Source organism: Oncorhynchus clarkii, unplaced genomic scaffold, assembly GCF_045791955.1.
Source record: "Oncorhynchus clarkii lewisi isolate Uvic-CL-2024 unplaced genomic scaffold, UVic_Ocla_1.0 unplaced_contig_9252_pilon_pilon, whole genome shotgun sequence".
NCBI lineage: Eukaryota > Metazoa > Chordata > Actinopteri > Salmoniformes > Salmonidae > Oncorhynchus > Oncorhynchus clarkii.
The window spans coordinates 1,221-23,279 of NW_027259476.1; the positions used below are offsets into that span (position 1 = coordinate 1,221).

The 22,059-nt window shown below is 41.5% G+C and overlaps 1 protein-coding gene across 1 annotated transcript; it reads left to right on the forward strand.

The window, feature by feature from the left end:
* Positions 1 to 496: 496 nt before the first annotated feature.
* On the forward strand, positions 497 to 1,289 carry LOC139400230 (neuromedin-K receptor-like). Its single transcript, XM_071145215.1, has 3 exons — positions 497 to 576; positions 860 to 1,033; positions 1,151 to 1,289. The coding sequence occupies exons 1-3, from the start codon at positions 527 to 529 to the stop codon at positions 1,287 to 1,289; spliced, it is 363 nt and encodes a 120-aa protein (XP_071001316.1). The 5' UTR covers positions 497 to 526.
* The last annotated feature ends 20,770 nt before the right edge of the window (positions 1,290 to 22,059 follow it).

Below are 22,059 nucleotides of genomic sequence, written 5' to 3' on the forward strand. Positions count from 1 at the left end.
ACCCTGTGTATATAACCTAGTTATCATTACCCAGTACTGGTACCCTGTGTATATAACCTAGTTATCATTACTCAGTACTGGTACCCTGTGTATATAACCTAGTTATCATTACTCAGTACTGGTACCCTGTGTATATAACCTAGTTATCATTACCCAGTACTGGTACCCTGTGTATATAACCTAGTTATCATTACCCAGTACTGGTACCCTGTGTATATAACCTAGTTATCATTACCCAGTGTGTATTTATTCCTCATGTTATTATCTTTTTATTATTTTTCAATTGTATTTTTCTCTGCGTTGTTGGGCAGGACCCGTAACTAAGCATTTAGCTGTTACTCTACACCTGTTGTTTACCAAGCATGTGACAAATAACATGTGATTTAATAGAACATTGGAGGTGCCGGTACCGTTGTGTTCCGGCCCAATTCAACCTCTGATTATCTATATAGTCATTACTAATGTTTAGCATGAATTATAAATTATTCTCATCCAACAGGTGTACCTATCAGTGTTGTGGCTGGCTATGAGCTCCACCATGTACAACCCTGTCATCTACTGCTGTCTCAATAGCAGGTAGGAGCTAGGAACACACACCATGTACAACCCTGTCATCTACTGCTGTCTCAATAGCAGGTAGGAGCTAGGAACACACATCATTACAACCCTGTCATCTACTGCTGTCTCAATAGCAGGTAGGAGCTAGGAACACACACCATTTACAACCCTGTCATCTACTGCTGTCTCAATAGCAGGTAGGAGCTAGGAAAACACACCATGTACAACCCTGTCATCTGCTGCTGTCTCAATAACAGGTTCCGTGCAGGGTTTAAGAGGTACAATGTGTTTATGTGCATAGGTTCCGTGCAGGGTTTAAGCGTGCAATGCGCTGCTGTCCGTTTATCCGTCTGTCTGAATACGACCAGATGGAACTACATAGCGCCCGTTTCCATGCCAACAGACAGAGCAGCATCTACACCCTGAGCCGCTTCGAGTCCTTCTCTGCCGACCCACACAACGACCGCAGCGACAGGTACCGTGTGTGTGTGTGTGTGGGTGTGTGTGTGTGTGTGTGTGTGGGTTCTGCGTCATGTTTTAAGTTTCTTCAAAAACAGACCATAATGCATTTCTTCATCTTCTTCTCCGCCAGGAGGAGGAGTCAGGGTGGTCGTCATGGTAGCATCGCACACAACGGGGTGAATCGTCACGGAACCCGACATACACTCCTGACACACGCTAGTTACCACGGCAACCCCCAAGGGTCCACCTCCGCCGCGGAGCTCACCTGAGAGGTTTGGACTTGAGACGAAGCGAACACACAAACATACACACAATTACTGAAACACACACACACACCCTTATTGAAACACAAACAAACACACCTGGATTCCATGACATATAGGAATCCCCATTTCTGTTCTATACCAATAAGTAACTTGTAACCAGGTCTGTTCTGTCAGTTATATAGTCAGTTAACCCTTCTGTTCTGTTAGTTATATAGTCAGTTAACCCTTCTGTTCTGTTAGTTATATAGACAGTTAAACCTTCTGTTCTGTCAGTTATATAGTCAGTTAACCCTTCTGTTCTGTCAGGTATATAGTCAGTTAACCCTTCTGTTCTGTTAGTTATATAGTCAGTTAACCCTTCTGTTCTGTTAGTTATATAGTCAGTTAACCCTTCTGTCAGTTATATAGTCAGTTAACCCTTCTGTTCTGTTAGTTATATAGTCAGTTAACCCTTCTGTTCTGTCAGTTATATAGACAGTTAAACCTTCTGTTCTGTCAGTTTAATAGTCAGTTAACCCTTCTGTTCTGTCAGGTATATAGTCAGTTAACCCTTCTGTCAGTTATATAGTCAGTTAAACCTTCTGTTCTGTCAGTTATATAGTCAGTTAAACCTTCTGATCTGTCAGGTATATAGTCAGTTAAACCTTCTGTTCTGTCAGTTATATAGTCAGTTAACCCTTCTGTTCTGTCAGTTATATAGTCAGTTAACCCTTCTGTTCTGTCAGTTATATAGTCAGTTAAACCTTCTGTTCTGTCAGTTATATAGTCAGTTAACCCTTCTGTCAGTCATATAGTCAGTTAAACCTTCTGTTCTGTCAGTTATATAGTCAGTTAACCCTTCTGTTCTGTCAGTCATATAGTCAGTTAACCCTTCTGTTCTGTCAGTTATATAGTCAGTTAAACCTTCTGTTCTGTCAGTCATATAGTCAGTTAAACCTTCTGTTCTGTCAGTTATATAGTCAGTTAAACCTTCTGTTCTGTCAGGTATATAGTCAGTTAACCCTTCTGTCAGTTATATAGTCAGTTAAACCTTCTGTTCTGTCAGGTATATAGTCAGTTAAACCTTCTCTTCTGTCAGGTATATAGTCAGTTAAACCTTCTGTTCTGTCAGGTATATAGTCAGTTAACCCTTCTGTTCTGTCAGTTATATAGTCAGTTAACCCTTCTGTTCTGTCAGTTATATAGTCAGTTAAACCTTCTGTTCTGTCAGTTATATAGTCAGTTAAACCTTCTGTTCTGTCAGGTATATAGTCAGTTAACCCTTCTGTCAGTTATATAGCCAGTTAACCCTTCTGTTCTGTCAGGTATATAGTCAGTTAACCCTTCTGTTCTGTCAGTTATATAGTCAGTTAACCCTTCTGTTCTGTCAGTTATATAGTCAGTTAACCCTTCTGTTCTGTCAGTTATATAGTCAGTTAACCCTTCTGTTCTGTCAGTTATATAGTCAGTTAACCCTTCTGTTCTGTCAGTTATATAGTCAGTTAACCCTTCTGTTCTGTCAGTTATATAGTCAGTTAACCCTTCTGTTCTGTCAGTTATATAGTCAGTTAACCCTTCTGTTCTGTCAGTTGTTACTCAGGGGCCTTTTTAGTATGTTCTTGTGTATTTTTGGGTTGTTTGTTTGTTCAAAACAGCTTGTAATGTTTATTTCAAATATTACTTATCTTTATTGATATATTATACCTATATTTAGTATGTAACGAGTAAATGTGAATCAAGACCTGTAAGTGATGTCTATCGATGTGTGACAAAATAAAAACCCTAGGTATTGTATGATCTGTCTCAATTCAATTCAATCATGAGAAACATATGTTAACATTGTCAAATCAAGTGAAATAAACAATAAACAATAAACAGAAGTGAAATAAACAAAAGAAACAATTTAACTCACAAAGGTTCCAGAAGAATAAAGACATTACAAATGTCGTATTATGTGAAAAAGGGAAGATAAATAAAAATAAACATAAATATGGGTTGTATTTACAATGATGTTTGTTCTTCACTGGTTGACCTTTTCTCGTGGCAACAGGTCACAAATCTTACTGCAGTGATGGCAACTGAGAGGCCTTTAAGTTGTTTTTCTACTCAACCTTTATTGAATAATAACTTGTGTTTCCGCTGTCTTATCTTATTGAGTTTCACCCCTGTGACACCCCTATGACACCCCTGTGACACCCCTATGCTGCCACAGGTCATACATTTGACAGGAGGTTAGGAAGTGCAGCCTGTCTTTTCTTGAGAGCCAGGTCTGTCTACGGCGGCCTTTCTCAATAGCAAGGCTATGCTCACTGAGTCTGTACATAGTCAAAGCTTTCCTTAAGTTTGGGTCAGTCACAGTGGTCAGGTATTCTGCCACTGTGTACTCTCTGTTTAGGGCCAAATAGCATTCTAGTTTGCTCTGTTTTTTTGTTAATTCTTTCCAATGTGTCAAGTAATTATCTTTTTGTTTTCTCATGATTTGATTGGGTCTAATTGTGTTGCTGTCCTGGGGCTCTGTGGGGTCTGTTTGTGTTTGTGAACAGAGCCGCAGGACCAGCTTGCTTAGGGGACTCCAGGTTCATCTCTCTGTAGGTGATGGCTTTGTTATGGAAGGTTTGGGATTCACTTCATTTTAGGTGGTTGTAGAATTTAACGGCTCTTTTCTGGATTTTGATAATTAGCGGGTATTGGCCTAATTCTGTTCGGCATTATTTGATGTTTTACGTTGCACACAGGATATTTTTTGCAGAATTCTGCATGCAATTTGTTGTTTGTCCCATTTAGTGATTTCTTGGTTGGTGAGCGGACCCCAGACCTCACAACCATAATGGGAAATGGGTTCTTTAACTGATTTTAGTATTTTTTGCCTGATTGGTATGTCAAATTGTATTTTTATATTTTCCTTGTCTCTCAGCTCGTTCACAGCTTTGTGGAAGTTACCTGTGCTGCTGATGTTTAGGTCGAGGTATGTATAGCTTTTTGTGTGCTCTAGGGTAATGGTGTCTAGATGGAATTTGTATTTGTGGTTCTGGCAGCTGGACCTTTTTTGGAACACCATTATTTTGGTCTTACTAAGATTTACTGTCAGGGTCCAGGTCTGACAGAATGTGTGCAGAAGATCTAGGTGCTGCTGTAGACCCTCCTTGGTTGGTGACAGAAGCACCAGATCATCAGTAGACATTTGACTTCAGATTCTAGCAGGATGAGGCCGGGTGCTGCAGACTGTTTTAGTGCCCTCAGAAAGTATTCAGACCCCTTGACTTTCTCCACATGTTTTTTTGTTTACAGCCTTATTCTAAAATTGATGAATTTTTTTCTCATTAATCTACAAACCCCACAAAAACAGGTTTATAGAAATGTTTGCAAATGTATTCAAAATAAAAACTGAAACATTATATTTACATCACTCAAGTTGTTGTTTATGTACATGGATTTTATAATGTCGTATATTTTTCACCACTTTCAAACAATTTGTATAGCAGACCCTCATGCCAAATTGAGTCAAAAGATTTTTTGAAATCAACAAAGCATGAGAAGACTTCGCCTTTATTTAGGTTTGTTTGTTTGTCAGTTCGGGTGGTGGTCTGTCATACGGTAATTTGGTAAAAAGTCAATTTGACATTTGCTCAGTACATTGTTTTCACTGAGGAAATGTACGAGTCTGCTGTTAATAATAATGCAGAGGATTTTCCCACGGTTACTGTTGTCGCATATCCCACGGTAGTTTTTGGGGTCAGTTGGAATTTGTAATCTGTATATTTGATCATTTCATTAAGGATACCATCAACACCACAGGCCTTTCTGGGTTGGAGGGTTTGTATTTTGTCCTGTAGTTCATTCAATGTAATTGGAGAATCCAGTGGGTTCTGATAGTCTTTATAATAGTTTAATAGTTGATTATAAGACTTGTTTTTAATAATTTTGCTGTTTGTTCTCTGTTATTGGGCCAACAATATTGGAGAAGTGGTTTATCCATACATCTCTGTTTTGGATAGATAACTCTTCGTGTTGTGGTTTTAGTGTTTTCCAATTTTCCCAGAAGTGGTTAGATTCTATTCATTCTTCTCTCTCTCTCTCTCTCTCTCTCTCTCTCTCTCTCTCTGTCTCTCTCTCTCTCTCTGTCTCTCTATCTCTTTGTCTCTCTGTCTCTCTCTCTCTGTCTCTCTCTGTCTCTCTCTCTCTCTCTCTCTCTCTCTCTGTCTCTCTCTGTCTCTCTCTCTCTCTCTGTCTCTCTCTCTCTCTCTCTCTGTCTCTCTGTGTCTCTCTCTCTCTGTCTCTCTGTGTCTCTCTATCTCTCTCTCTGTCTCTCTATCTCTGTCTCTCTATCTCTTTGTCTCTCTGTCTCTCTCTCTCTCTGTCTCTCTCTGTCTCTCTCTCTGTCTCTCTCTGTCTCTCTCTCTCTCTCTCTGTCACTCTCTCTCTGTCGCTCTCTCTCTGTCTCTCTCTCTCTCTCTCTCTGTCTCTGTCTCTCTTTCTGTCTCTATCTCTTTGTCTTTCTGTCTCTCTCTGTCTCTCTCTCTGTCTCTTTCTGTCTCTCTCTGTCTCTCTCTCTCTCTCTCTGTCTCTCTCTCTCTCTCTCTCTCTCTCTCTCTCTCTCTCTCTCTCTGTCTCTCTCTGTCTCTCTCTCTGTCGCTCTCTCTCTGTCTCTCCCTCTGACTCTCTCTCTTTGTCTCTTTCTCTTCCACCCGTCTCCTTCACTCTCATTTTTATGTTTGTCGCTCCCTAGGATGGTGGTGCAACCATCAATTGCACTATGTCAATGGAAACAAACAGGGGAAGATAATAGCCACCACGTACCCTGCCATTATCCTAGTCAGCTGACCACAGGACAGCGTGTTTGTGTGTGTGTGTGTTATAGACGTGGCTTCTCCATCTTTCCTTCCTAACCTCGTAATTCTTTAAACCCAGACTACACCTCAACTGGCTCACACACTTTGTGGGCATTTCTGCCATGTTAGGTTATTTAACTGTAAACACACTGGTATTAATCTAAGCCCAGTCAACAAGACACTGAACAGACCCGACACACTCACACACAGACACAGACACACAGCTATAAATGGGTGGCCAGACAGGCACAGAGAGAGGGCAGCAGTATTTAATTAATTATTTAAACACTGTCTCTGCACCCACATTCACTAACATTAATAAACATTGTGCAAATGTACAAGAGAGTTGGAGAGAGAGAGGTAGAGAGAACTTACAATAAACCTACCGAGAGATAGGGGGGGAGGCACAGCACTCAAAGCTTGAGCTCAGGGAGAATGAACAAGACAGAGAAGGCCCTGCTTTAAACACACTGCACCTTATAGGGAACCATTTGGGACAGAGTTCCTAACATGGACACCATATAGGGGACAGAGTTCCTAACATGGACACCATATAGGGGACAGAGATCCTAAAACGGGCACCATATAGGGGACAGAGATCCTAACATGGGCACTAGTTTTTCCCTCCTTAATTAAGATGTTTACTGACTCATTTAGTTCCACAGGAAATGGCTGAAGATGGAAAAAGATGGAACTGTCAAGTAATGTTGAGTCATTCGTGATGCCAAGTTATTAACTGATGATCTTTAAATAATATGATTTAATTTGACTTCCTCTTGTCTGAAGGGAAGCACTGTTTCCTCTCTCTCACACACACACACACACACACACACACACACACACACACACACACACACACACACACACACACACACACACACACACACACAGTAAGAACTCTTCTCAACCCGTCACACAGAGTAAACACACATTTATTTATTTGGGTCACTATTAGCTTTTGCAGAAGTGGCAGCTACTTTTCCAATACCAGCATTGTGGCCTCGTTAGGCTGCAGGGCTACTCACACACCTGAGGCCACTCGGCCTCGTTAGGCTGCAGGGCTACTCACACACCTGAGGCCACTCGGCCTCGTTAGACTGCAGGGCTACTCACACACCTGAGACCCCTCGGCCTCGTTAGGCTGCAGGGCTACTCACACACCTGAGGCCACTCGGCCTCGTTAGGCTGCAGGGCTACTCACACACCTGAGGCCACTCGGCCTCGTTAGGCTGCAGGGCCACTCACACACCTGAGGCCACTTGGCCTCGTTAGGCTGCAGGGCCACTCACACACCTGAGGCCACTCGGCCTCGTTAGGCTGCAGGGCCACTCACACACCTGAGGCCACTCGGCCTCGTTAGGCTGCAGGGCTACTCACACACCTGAGGCCACTCGGCCTCGTTAGGCTGCAGGGCTACTCACACACCTGAGGCCACTCGGCCTCGTTAGGCTGCAGGGCTACTCACACACCTGAGGCCACTCGGCCTCGTTAGGCTGCAGGGCTACTCACACACCTGAGGCCACTCGGCCTCGTTAGGCTGCAACGCACCTGGGGAAATTTAAGGGGCTGCTTTAGTTCAGCACAGGGCACCTCCTGGCTAGACACCGGAGGCTGAGCTCTACACCAGAGGCTGAGCTCGCGCTACACCGGAGGCTGAGCTCGCGCTACACCGGAGGCTGAGCTCGCGCTACACCGGAGGCTGAGCTCGCGCTACACCGGAGGCTGAGCTCGCGCTACACCGGAGGCTGAGCTCGCGCTACACCGGAGGCTGAGCTCGCGCTACACCGGAGGCTGAGCTCACGCTACACCGGAGGCTGAGCTCGCGCTACACCGGAGGCTGAGCTCGCGCTACACCGGAGGCTGAGCTCGCGCTACACCGGAGGCTGAGCTCCCGCTACACCGGAGGCTGAGCTCTACAGACATTTTTTTGAAGCCCTGGACATTATTCTCCACAGGAAGAAGTGACCAGGCTACAAGTGAAGTTCGGTAGCAGTCCAGCTAGTTTTCTTTAACGGCTAACGCTAGGTTCAGTTCAGGAGAGTGGGAGAGTTTTGTTATCAGTTAATGTTTGAGAACCAGCTTTGTGAACCTCTTATTTTGAATAAATATGCCAGTCTGGTTTAAGCTGTGTTGGACTTCTGTTGTTATTCCTTCTCGATGACTTCCTCTCAGCAACACCTAGCGAGTCATTACACAAGTAACAAATCACTGATTCACTGATCGACAAGGACAGTCACGCAAATTAAAAACGTCAAATACAACTAAAACATACTACAAACAATGCAACTAACACATTCTGGTTCGTGTGTGTCCTCACTGAAACCAAACTGAATCAAAAGAAGAAGAAGAAGAAATGATGAGGAATTGAAAAATGTTTGAGAGGGATGAGGCAAAGGGAATGGCAAATAAGTCTGGCTGCACAACCGATTAGCAAACATACTGCAAGTTGACAAATCGTGACAAAACTAAATAAAAACAAAAAGAAACTGAAACGAAGATAAATGACAAAAAATTATATTAAAAAGCTTTGGAATGAATTTTTGAGCAAAAAGGCAAACTCAGCTCCATCATTCATTGAATCAGATGGCTCATTCATCACTAAACTAACTGATATTGCCAACTACTTTAATGATTTTTTCATTTGCAAGATTAGCAAACTTGGACATGACATGCTGACACTAACCATCCATGTACACTACCGGTCAAAAGTTTTAGAAAACCTTCTCATTCAAGGGTTTATTTTACATTTATACTATTTTCTACATTGTAGAATAATAGTGAAGACATCAAAACTATGAAATAACACATATGGAATCATGTAGTAACCAAAAATTGTTAAACAAATCTAAATATATTTTATATTTGAGATTCTTTAAATAGCCATCCTTTGCCTTGATGACATCTTTCCACACTCTTGGCATTTTCTCAACCAGCTTCACCTGGAATGCTTTTCCAATGGTCTTGAAGGAGTTCCCACATATGCTGAGCACTTGTTGGCTGCATTTCCTTCACTCTGTGGTCCAACTCATCCCAAACCATCTCAATTGGGTTGAGGTCGGGTGATTGTGGAGGCCAGGTCATCTGATGCAGCACTCCATCACTCTCCATCTTGGTCAAATAGCCCTTACACAGCCTGGAGGTGTGTTGGGTCATTGTCCTGTTGAAAAACAAATGATAATCCCACTAAACTTAAACCAGATGGGATGGTTTATCGCTGCAGAATGTTAGGAACTCTGTCTCAAATGATACTCTGTACCGTATATGGTGTCCATGTTAGGAACTCTGTCCCAAATGATACTCTGTACCCTATATGGTGTCCATGTTAGGAACTCTGTCCCAAATGATACTCTGTACCCTATATGGTGTCCATGTTAGGATCTCTGTCCCAAATGATACTCTGTACCCTATATGATGTCCATGTTAGGAACTCTGTACCCTATATGGTGTCAATGTTAGGAACTCTGTCCCAAATTATACTCTGTACCCTATATGGTGTCCATGTTTTTGCGACTGCACTTGAAGAAACTTTCAAATTCCTTTACATTTTCCGTATTGACTGACCTTCATGAATTAAAGAAATGATGGACTGTCATTTGTCTTTGCTTATTTGAGCTGTTATTTACATAATATGGACTTGATCTTTTACCAAATAGGGCTATCTTCTGTATACCACCCCTACCTTGTCACAACACAACTGATTGGCTCAAACGCATTAAGAAGGAAAGAAATTCCACAAATTAACTTTTAATAAGGCACACCTGATAATTGAAATGCATTCCAGGTGACTACCTCATGAAGCTGGTTGAGAGAATGCCAAGCTTGTGCAAAGCTGTCATCAAAGCAAAGGGGGGCTATTTGAAGAATCTAAAATTTAAAATATATTTTGATTTATTTAACACTTTTTTTGGTTACTACATGATTCCATATGTGTTATTTCATAGTTTTGATGTCTTCACTATAATTCTACAATGTAGAAAATATTTTAAAAATGAAGAATAACCCTTGAATGAGTAGGTGTTCTAAAACTTTTGAGCGGTAGTGTATATCTGGACAAATTACGAAAGACAGCATTGTAATTTTGAATCCCGTAAAGTGCGTGTTTGTCTATCAACATAGAGGTCTGACAACTTGGATGAAAAATTACCGAGGATAATGGAGTGGACGATAATGCCACATATTGAAATATTTTTCTTTTTTACCCCTTTTCTCCCAATTGGTAGTTACAGTCTTGTCCCATCGCTGCAACTCCCTTACGGACTCAGGAGAGGCGAAGGTCGAAAGCCATGCATCCCCCCGAACACAACCCTGACACACTGCTTGCTTAACCGAGAAGCCAGCCGCACCAATGTGCTGGAGGAAACACCGTCCACCTGGCAACCGAAGTCAGCTTGCAGAACCCAAAAACCAAAACCCCCAAAACCCTCCCCTAAACCGGACGACGCTGGGCCAATTGTGCGCCGTCTCATGGGTCTCCCGGACACGACAGGTTGAGACACAGCCTGGGATCGAACCAATGGTCTCTTTTGACGCCTCAAGCACTGCGATGCGGTGCATTAGACCGCTGCTCCACTTGGGAGGCCCATTGGGATATTACTTTGACACTATATTGTATCATTTTGACAATATCGCAATATTATTTTTGCTCTAGTTGGCTGTACCAAAACTTCAGTATTTGTCCTTCAAAACTTGTTCTCCATCTTTGTAAATAGAAAAAAGGAAGTCATGTTGTTTTAAGCACTCATTTCCATGACTGATCAAAACTAATTTTCTCTTGTCTTTCTGCAGCAGACATATGGAGAGAAATGTCTGGAACGGCGAATCACAATAAAATCCCAGTATCAAATCACAATATGTATAGATTTGTGAGAATAGCAATACATATTGTGATAATATCGTATCGTGAGGTATGCATTGGTGTCTGAAATTAATATTATTTGATTAAAACCAGAAGAGAAGAAACTCTGGTCAATCCTCAACCAGGAGGGACTGGCATGTTGTCGATGTTTTAACCTCAACCAGGAAAGACTGACATGTTGTTGATGTTTCAACCAGGAAGGACTGGCATATTGTTGATGTTTCAACCAAGAAGGACTGACATGTTGTCGATGTTTTAACCTCAACCAGGAAGGACTGACATGTTGTTGATGTTTCAACCAGGAAGGACTGGCATGTTGTTGATGTTTTAACCTCAACCAGGAAGGACTGGCATGTTGTTGATGTTTCAACCAGGAAGGACTGACATGTTGTTGATGTTTTAACCAGGAAGGACTGGCATGTTGTTGATGTTTCAACCAGGAAGGACTGGCATGTTGTTGATGTTTCAACCAGGAAGGACTGGCATGTTGTTGATGTTTCAACCAGGCAGGACTGGCATATTGTTGATGTTTCAACCAGGAAGGACTGGCATGTTGTTGATGTTCCAACCAGGAAGGACTGGCGTGTTGTTGATGTTTCAACCAGGAAGGACTGACATGTTGTTGATGTTTCAACCAGGAAGGACTGGCATGTTGTTGATGTTTCAACCAGGAAGGACTGACATGTTGTTGATGTTTCAACCAGGAAGGACTGGCATGATGTTGATGTTTTAACCTCAGCCAGGAAGGACTGGCATATTGTTGATGTTTCAACCAGGAAGGACTGGCATGTTGTTGATGTTTCAACCAGGAAGGACTGGCATATTGTTGATGTTTCAACCAGGCAGGACTGGCATGTTGTTGATGTTTCAACCAGGAAGGACTGGCATGTTGTTGATGTTCTAACCTCAACCAGGAAGGACTGGCATGTTGTTGATGTTCTAACCTCAACCAGGAAGGACTGGCATGTTGTTGATGTTTTAACCTCAACCAGGAAGGACTGGCATATTGTTGATGTTTCAACCAGGAAGGACTGGCAAGTTGTTGATGTTTCAACCAGGAAGGACTGGCATATTGTTGATGTTTCAACCAGGAAGGACTGGCAAGTTGTTGATGTTTCAACCAGGAAGGACTGGCAAGTTGTTGATGTTTCAACCAGGAAGGACTGGCATGTTGTTGATGTTCTAACCTCAACCAGGAAGGATTGGCAAGTTGTTGATGTTTCAACCAGGAAGGACTGGCATATTGTTGATGTTTCAACAAGGAAGGACTGGCAAGTTGTTGATGTTTCAACCAGGAAGGACTGGCATGTTGTTGATGTTTCAACCAGGAAGGACTGGCATGTTGTTGATGTTTTAACCTCAACCAGGAAGGACTGGCATATTGTTGATGTTTCAACCAGGAAGGACTGGCATGTTGTTGATGTTTTAACCTCAACCAGGAAGGACTGGCATGTTGTTGATGTTTCAACCAGGCAGGACTGGCATGTTGTTGATGTTTCAACCAGGAAGGACTGGCATGTTGTTGATGTTTCAACCAGGAAGGACTGGCATGTTGTTGATGTTTTAACCAGGAAGGACTGGCATGTTGTTGATGTTTCAAACAGGAAGGACTGGCATGTTCTTGATGTTCTACGTAGGCAAGGCGGGCTGCTCTGTTATGAGCCAGTCACAGCTTTGCTAGTTCTTTCTTTGCTGCACATGAGCATATTACCGCACAGTAATCAAGATGGGACAAGATCCAAACAACTAGCATAGTTTATCTTTGCGTAAAAATCGTAAGAACATTGGCCTCCTGAGTTGCGCAGCGGTCTTAGGCACTGCAGTGCTTGAGGCGTCACTACAGATCCGGGTTCGATCCCAGGCTGTGTCTCTAACCTGGCTGCGACCGGGTTCCCATGAGGCAACGCACAATTAGCCCAGTGTCGTCCTGGTTTAGGGGAGGGTTTGGCCGGCCAGGATCTCCTTGTCCCATCGCGCTCTAGCGACTTCTGTGGCGGGCCAGGAACAATGCACGCTGACACGGTCGCCAGTTGTATGGTGTTTCCTCTGACACATTGCTGTGGCTGGTTAAGCAAGCAGTGTAGATTTGCAGGGTTGTGTTTTGGGGGACGCATGGCTCTCTACCTTCGCCTCTCAGGAGTCCGTAGGGGAGTTGCAGTGATGTGACAAGACTGTAACTACCAATTGAGGATATAAAAGGGTAAAAAAATATATAATTTGCAGAACCTTTTTTAAAGCAGACATACCTTTCCCCATCTTCACCACAACTTTGTCAATGTGACTTGACCATGAGACTTGACCATCCAATGTTACTCGTATTAACTAACTCCTCCTAGTAGTTTATCTTCCTCAACTTGGTCATTTATGCACATGTCCAGTTGAGGTATTTTTATTAATTTATTTATATCACCTTTTTTAACCAGGTAGGCCAGTTGAGAACAAGTTCTCATTTACCTGGCCAAGATAGAGCAAAGCAATGCAACACAAACAACAACACAGAGTTACACATGGAATAAACAAACATACAGTCAATAATACAATAGAAAAAGTCTATATACGATGAGTGCAAATGAGGTAAGATTAGGGAGGTAAGGCAATAAATAGGGCCATAGTGGCGAAGTAATTACAATATAGCAATTAAATACTGGAATGGTAGATGTGCAGAAGATGAATGCGCAAGTAGAGATACTGGGGTACAAAGGAGCAAGATAAATACATACATACAGTAAAAGGAGCAAGATAAATACATACATACAGTAAAAGGAGCAACAACAATAAATAACAATATGGGGATGAGGTAGTTGGATGGGCTATTTACAGATGGGCTATTTACAAATGGGCTTTGTACAGGTGCAATGATCTGTGAGCTGCTTAAAGTTAGTGAGGGATGTATGAGTCTCCAGCTTCAGTGATTTTTGCAATTCGTTCCAGTCATTGGCAACAGAGAACTGGAAGGAAAGGCGGCCAAAGGAGGAATTGGCTTTGGGGGTTACCAGTGAGATATACCTGCTGGAGTGCGTGCTACGGGTGGGTGCTGCTATAATGACCAGTGAGCTGAGATAAGGCCGGGCTTTACCTAGCAAAGACTTATAGGTGACGTGGAGCCAGTGGGTTTGGCGACGATTATGAGGCGAGGGCCAGCCAACGAGAGCATACAGGTCGCAGTGGTGGGTGGTATATGGGGCTTTGGTGAAAAACAGATGGCACTGTGATAGACTACGTCTAGTTTGCTGAGTATCGTGTTGGAGGCTATTTTGTAAATGAGCTCGCCGAAGTCAAGAATCGGTAGGATGATCAGTTTTACGAGGGTATGTTTGGCAGCATGAGTGAAGGATGCTTTGTTGCAAAATAGGAAACCGATTCTAGATTTAATTTTGGATTGGAGATGCTTAATGTGAGTCTGGAAGGAGAGTTTACAGTCTAACCAGACACCTAGGAATTTGTAGTTGTCCACATATTCTAAGTCAGAACCGTCCAGAGTAGTGATGCTGGACGGGCGGGCGGGTGTGGGCTTCGATCGGTTGAAGAGCATGCATTTAGTTTTGCTTGCATTGAAGAGCAGTTGGAGGCCACGGAAGGAGAATTGTATGGCATTGAAGCTCATCTGGAGGTTAGTTAACACAGTGTCCAAAGAAGGGCCAGAAGTATACAGAATGGTGTTGTCTGCGTAGAGGTGTACCAGAGAATCACCAGCAGCAAGAGCAACATCATTGATGTATGCAGAGAAAAGAGTCGGCCCAAGAATTGAACCGTGTGGTACCCCCATAGAGAGGTCCGGACAACAGGCCCTCCGATCTGACACACTGAACTCTGTCTGAGAAGTAGTTGGTGAACCAGGCGAGGCAGTCATTTGAGAAACCAAGATTATTGAGTCTGCCGATAGGAATGTGCTGATTGACAGAGTCGAAAGCCTTGGCCAGGTCGATGAAGACGTATTGTAAAGCCCCGTATTGTCTCTTATCGATGGAAGTTATGACATCGTTTAGGTCTTACAGAATGTTTTAACCAGATACAATGCTTTTTAGTTTTAGATGTGTTTAAGACCAGTTTATTATATATATATATATATATATATATATATATATATATATATATATATATATATATAGTCGGTATCAGAATGTGTATACAGTGGCCCGTATTTTACAGCTGCAAGTCTCTTGGTATTTTTTTGTTGCCTTACAACCTGGAATTGGGTTTGAATCATTTGATTTACACAACATGCCTACCACTTTGAAGATGCCAAATATTTATATTGTGAAACAAACAAGAAATAAGACAAAAAACTTGAGCGCTGCATAACTATTCAGCCCCCCCAAAGTCAATACTTTGTAGAGCCACCTTTTGCAACAATTACAGCTGCAAGTCTCTTGGGGTATGTCTCTATGAGCTTGGCACATCTAGCCACTGGGATTTTTTTGCCCATTCTTCAAGGCAAAACTGCTCCAGCTCCTTCAAGTTGAATGGGTTCTGCTGGTGTACAGCAATCTTTAAGTCATACCACAGATTCTCAATTGGATTGAGGTCTGGGCTTTGACCAGGCCATTCCAATACATTTTTTATGTTTCCCCTTAAACCACTCCAGTGTTGCTTTAGCAGTATGCTTAGGGGCATTGTCCTGCTGGAAGGTGAACCTCCGTACCAGTCTCAAATTTCTGGAAGACTGAAACAGGTTTCCCTCAAGAATTTCCCTGTATTTAGCACCATCCATCATTCCTTAAACTCTGACCAGTTTTCCAGTCCCTACCGATAAAAAACATCCCCACAGCATGATGCTGGGATGGTGTTCTCGGGGTGATGAGACGTGTTGGTTTTGCGCCAGACAGAGCGATTTTTGGCGAACACCAAACGTGTTTGCTCACTTTCTTCTGGCTGCTCTTCCGTAAAGCCCAGCTCTGTGGGAGGCTAAATGTGGTCCTATGGACAGACACTCCAATCACTCAGATTGCCTTTATTTAACTAATTATGTGACTTATGAAGGTAATATTATGAATGATGAATAATTTTGCACGCCCAATTTTTCAGTTTTTGATTTGTTAAAAAAGTTTGAAATATCCAATAAATGTCGTTCCACTTCATGATTGTGTCCCACTTGTTGTTGATTCTTCACAAAAAAAATACAGTTTTATATCTTTATGTTTGAAGCCTGAAATGTGGCAAAAGGTCGCAAAGTTCAAGGGGGCCGAATACTTTCGCAAGGCACTGTATATATAAATTCGGATACCTCTACATACCTGTGTTTATCATAACTCTACATACCTGTGTTTACCATACCTCTACATACCTGTGTTTACCATACCTCTACATACCTGTGTTTACCATACCTCTACATACCTGTGTTTACCATAACTCTACATACCTGTGTTTACGATACCTCTACATACCTGTGTTTACCATACCTCTACATACCTGTGTTTACCATACCTGTGTTTACCATACCTGTGTTTACCATACCTCTACATACCTGTGTTTACCATAACTCTACATACCTGTGTTTACCATACATCCACATAACTGTGTTTACCATACCTCTACATACCTGTGTTTACCATAACTCTACATACCTGTGTTTACTATACCTCTACATACCTGTGTTTACCATAACTCTACATACCTGTGTTTACCATACCTCTACATACCTGTTTACCATACCTGTGTTTACCATACCTCTACATACCTGTGTTTACCATACCTCTACATACCTGTGTTTACCATACCTGTGTTTACCATACCTCTACATACCTGTGTTTACCATACCTGTGTTTACCATAACTCTACATACCTGTGTTTACCATACCTCTACATACCTGTGTTTACCATACCTGTGTTTACCATACCTCTACATACCTGTGTTTACCATACCTCTACATACCTGTGTTTACCATACCTGTGTTTACCATAACTCTACATACCTGTGTTTACCATACCTGTGGTTACCATACCTCTACATACCTGTGTTAACCATAACTCTACATACCTGTGTTAACCATACCTCTACATACCTGTGTTTATCATAACTCTACATACCTGTGTTTACCATACCTCTACATACCTGTGTTTACCATACCTCTACATACCTGTGTTTACCATACCTCTACATACCTGTGTTTACCATAACTCTACATACCTGTGTTTACGATACCTCTACATACCTGTGTTTACCATACCTCTACATACCTGTGTTTACCATACCTGTGTTTACCATACCTGTGTTTACCATACCTCTACATACCTGTGTTTACCATAACTCTACATACCTGTGTTTACCATACATCCACATAACTGTGTTTACCATACCTCTACATACCTGTGTTTACCATAACTCTACATACCTGTGTTTACCATACCTCTACATACCTGTGTTTACCATAACTCTACATACCTGTGTTTACCATAACTCTACATACCTGTGTTTACCATACCTCTACATACCTGTTTACCATACCTCTACATACCTGTGTTTACCATACATCCACATAACTGTGTTTACCATACCTCTACATACCTGTGTTTACCATAACTCTACATACCTGTGTTTACCATACCTCTACATACCTGTGTTTACCATAACTCTACATACCTGTGTTTACCATACATCCACATAACTGTGTTTACCATACCTCTACATACCTGTGTTTACCATAACTCTACATACCTGTGTTTACCATACATCCACATAACTGTGTTTACCATACCTCTACATACCTGTGTTTACCATAACTCTACATGCCTGTGTTAACCATACCTCTCCATACCTGTGTTAACCATACCTCTACATACCTGTGTTTACCATACCTCTACATACCTGTGTTTACCATACCTCTACATACCTGTGTTTACCTCTCTGTTGATTTCCCTTCTCCTGTTCTCTTCCCTCTCTTTATCTTCTTTCTTTCTTCCTCTCTCTCTCTCTCTGTGTGTGTGTGTGTGTGTGTGTGTGTGTGTGTGTGTGTGTGTGTGTGTGTGTGTGTGTGTGTGTGTGTGTGTGTGTGTGTGTGTGTGTGTGTGTGTGTGTGTGTGGTGTGTGTGGTGTGTGTGGTGTGTGTGTGTGTGTGTGTGTGTGTGCGCCTGATTCGATGATTATACTGTTACAAGGCAGGGCTCAACAGTATAATAACAGAGTGTTATTGTCAGTATTGTTTTGGCCACCTGGTTGAAACTAAATGACATGGATGACATGTGTACATATTTGGCTTTCTGACTGGCTAACACACACACACACTCACTCACACACACGCACGCAGTCACTCTCATCAGTGTATGAGAAGGCACAGACTGCTTCTGTTGTTCCATTGTGTCCCTGGCTGCCAGAGTGAGATATTAGTCATTGACTTCTGTTGTTCCATTGTCTCTCTGGCTGTCAGTGTGGGAGATCAGTCGTGTGTGACTGTGTATTTCTCCTCAAATGGTCAGTGTGTCTATGTTATCACACCTGTGTGAGCATCAGAGATGGAATTGGACAGTAAGCGCTACTCTCGGATGGAGGAGGATGGAGAACAACATAAAGACACTGAGGTTCTGTAGCATCTCTCTATCTATCCTCTCCATCTCTATCCTCTCTATATATCCTCTCCATCTCTATCCTCTCTATATATCCTCTCCATCTCTATCCTCTCTATCTATCCGCTCCATCTCTATCCTCTCTATCTATCCTCTCCATCTCTATCCTCTCCATCTCTATCCTCTCTCTCTATCTCTCTCTGATGTCTGTCTGTCTGTCTGTCTCTGTCTGTCTGTCTGTCTGTTTATCTAGTCTGTCTGTCTGTCTGTCTGTCTGTCTGTCTGTCTGTCTGTCTGTCTGTCTGTCTGTCTGTTTATCTATACTGTCTGTCTGTCTGTCTGTCTGTCTGTCTGTCTGTCTGTCTGTCTGTCTGTCTGTCTGTCTGTCTGTCTGTCTGTCTGTTTGTTTGAGTACAAGACCTTGAATTATTGCCATGATTCAACTTGTCAGCTAATAATATAGAATAGAGGAAGTGGTTGAGGCCTAAAACAACATTTTGAAACGTCTGGGGTCCCTGAGGAGGTTTAAAAACCACTGTAGCAGAGGACCTAGCCGTCACTGTCATATATGGGCATGTACAGGGAGTTACTCTGATTCAGTTATAAACAGGGAGTTACTCTGATTCAGTTATATACAGGGAGTTACTCTGATTCAGTTAAATACAGGGAGTTACTCTGATTCAGTTATATACAGGGAGTTACTCTGATTCAGTTATATACAGGGAGTTACTCTGATTCAGTTATATACAGGGAGTTACTCTGATTCAGTTATATACAGGGAGTTACTCTGATTCAGTTATATACAGGGAGTTACTCTGATTCAGTTATATACAGGGAGTTACTCTGATTCAGTTATATACAGGGAGTTGCTCTGATTCAGTTATATACAGGGAGTTACTCTGATTCAGTTATATACAGGGAGTTGCTCTGATTCAGTTATATACAGGGAGTTACTCAGCTCTGATTCAGATATATACAGGGAGTAACTCTGATTCAGTTATAAACAGGGAGTTACTCTGATTCAGTTATATACAGGGAGTAACTCTGATTCAGTTATATACAGGGAGTTGCTCTGATTCAGTTATATACAGGGAGTAACTCTGATTCAGTTATATACAGGGAGTTACTCAGCTCTGATTCAGTTATATACAGGGAGTTACTCTGATTCAGTTATATACAGGGAGTAACTCTGATTCAGTTATATACAGGGAGTTACTCTGATTCAGTTATATACAGGGAGTTACTCTGATTCAGTTATATACAGGGAGTTACTCTGATTCAGTTATATACAGGGAGTAACTCTGATTCAGTTATATACAGGGAGTTACTCTGATTCAGTTACATACAGGGAGTTACTCTGATTCAGTTATATACAGGGAGTTACTCTGATTCAGTTATATACAGGGAGTTACTCTGATTCAGTTATATACAGGGAGTTACTCTGATTCAGTTATATACAGGGAGTTACTCTGATTCAGTTATATACAGGGAGTTACTCTGATTCAGTTATATACAGTGAGTTACTCTGATTCAGTTATAAACAGGGAGTTACTCTGATTCAGTTATATACAGGGAGTTACTCTGATTCAGTTATATACAGGGAGTTGCTCTGATTCAGTTATATACAGGGAGTTACTCAGCTCTGATTCAGTTATATACAGGGAGTTACTCAGCTCTGATTCAGTTATATACAGGGAGTTACTCTGATTCAGTTATATACAGGGAGTAACTCTGATTCAGTTATATACAGGGAGTTACTCTGATTCAGTTATATACAGGGAGTTACTCTGATTCAGTTATATACAGGGAGTTACTCTGATTCAGTTATATACAGGGAGTAACTCTGATTCAGTTATATACAGGGAGTAACTCTGATTCAGTTATATACAGGGAGTAACTCTGATTCAGTTATATACAGGGAGTTACTCTGATTCAGTTATATACAGGGAGTAACTCTGATTCAGTTATATACAGGGAGTTACTCTGATTCAGTTATATACAGGGAGTTACTCTGATTCAGTTATATACAGGGAGTTACTCTGATTCAGTTATATACAGGGAGTTACTCTGATTCAGTTATAGACAGGGAGTTACTCAGCTCTGATTCAGTTATATACAGGGAGTTACTCTGATTCAGTTATATACAGGGAGTTACTCTGATTCAGTTATATACAGGGAGTTACTCTGATTCAGTTATATACAGGGAGTAACTCTGATTCAGTTATATACAGGGAGTAACTCTGATTCAGTTATATACAGGGAGTTACTCTGATTCAGTTATATACAGGGAGTAACTCTGATTCAGTTATATACAGGGAGTAACTCTGATTCAGTTATATACAGGGAGTTACTCTGATTCAGTTATATACAGTGAGTAACTCTGATTCAGTTATATACAGGGAGTTACTCTGATTCAGTTATATACAGGGAGTAACTCTGATTCAGTTATATACAGGGAGTAACTCTGATTCAGTTATATACAGGGAGTTACTCAGCTCTGATTCAGTTATATACAGGGAGTTACTCTGATTCAGTTATATACAGGGAGTAACTCTGATTCAGTTATATACAGGGAGTTACTCTGATTCAGTTATATACAGGGAGTTACTCTGATTCAGTTATATACAGGGAGTTACTCTGATTCAGTTATATACAGGGAGTAACTCTGATTCAGTTATATACAGGGAGTAACTCTGATTCAGTTATATACAGGGAGTAACTCTGATTCAGTTATATACAGGGAGTTACTCTGATTCAGTTATATACAGGGAGTAACTCTGATTCAGTTATATACAGGGAGTTACTCTGATTCAGTTATATACAGGGAGTTACTCTGATTCAGTTATATACAGGGAGTTACTCTGATTCAGTTATATACAGGGAGTTACTCTGATTCAGTTATATACAGGGAGTAACTCTGATTCAGTTATATACAGGGAGTTACTCTGATTCAGTTATATACAGGGAGTTACTCTGATTCAGTTATATACAGGGAGTTACTCTGATTCAGTTATATACAGGGAGTTACTCTGATTCAGTTATATACAGGGAGTAACTCTGATTCAGTTATATACAGGGAGTAACTCTGATTCAGTTATATACAGGGAGTTACTCTGATTCAGTTATATACAGGGAGTTACTCTGATTCAGTTATATACAGGGAGTAACTCTGATTCAGTTATATACAGGGAGTTACTCTGATTCAGTTATATACAGTGAGTAACTCTGATTCAGTTATATACAGGGAGTTACTCTGATTCAGTTATATACAGGGAGTTACTCTGATTCAGTTATATACAGGGAGTTACTCTGATTCAGTTATATACAGGGAGTACAGGGAGTTACTCTGATTCAGTTATATACAGGGAGTTACTCTGATTCAGTTATATACAGGGAGTAACTCTGATTCAGTTATATACAGGGAGTTACTCTGATTCAGTTATATACAGGGAGTTACTCTGATTCAGTTATATACAGGGAGTTACTCTGATTCAGTTATATACAGGGAGTTACTCTGATTCAGTTATATACAGGGAGTTACTCTGATTCAGTTATATACAGGGAGTAACTCTGATTCAGTTATATACAGGGAGTAACTCTGATTCAGTTA

Bases quoted from the DNA above. Each gene is read 5' to 3' on its own strand.
- LOC139400230 (XM_071145215.1), top strand. From the start codon at position 527: ATGAGCTCCACCATGTACAACCCTGTCATCTACTGCTGTCTCAATAGC. The intron at 577-859 runs GTAGGAGCTAGG...TTATGTGCATAG, and splicing joins TACTGCTGTCTCAATAGCAG to GTTCCGTGCAGGGTTTAAGC. The intron at 1,034-1,150 runs GTACCGTGTGTG...CTTCTCCGCCAG, and splicing joins CACAACGACCGCAGCGACAG to GAGGAGGAGTCAGGGTGGTC.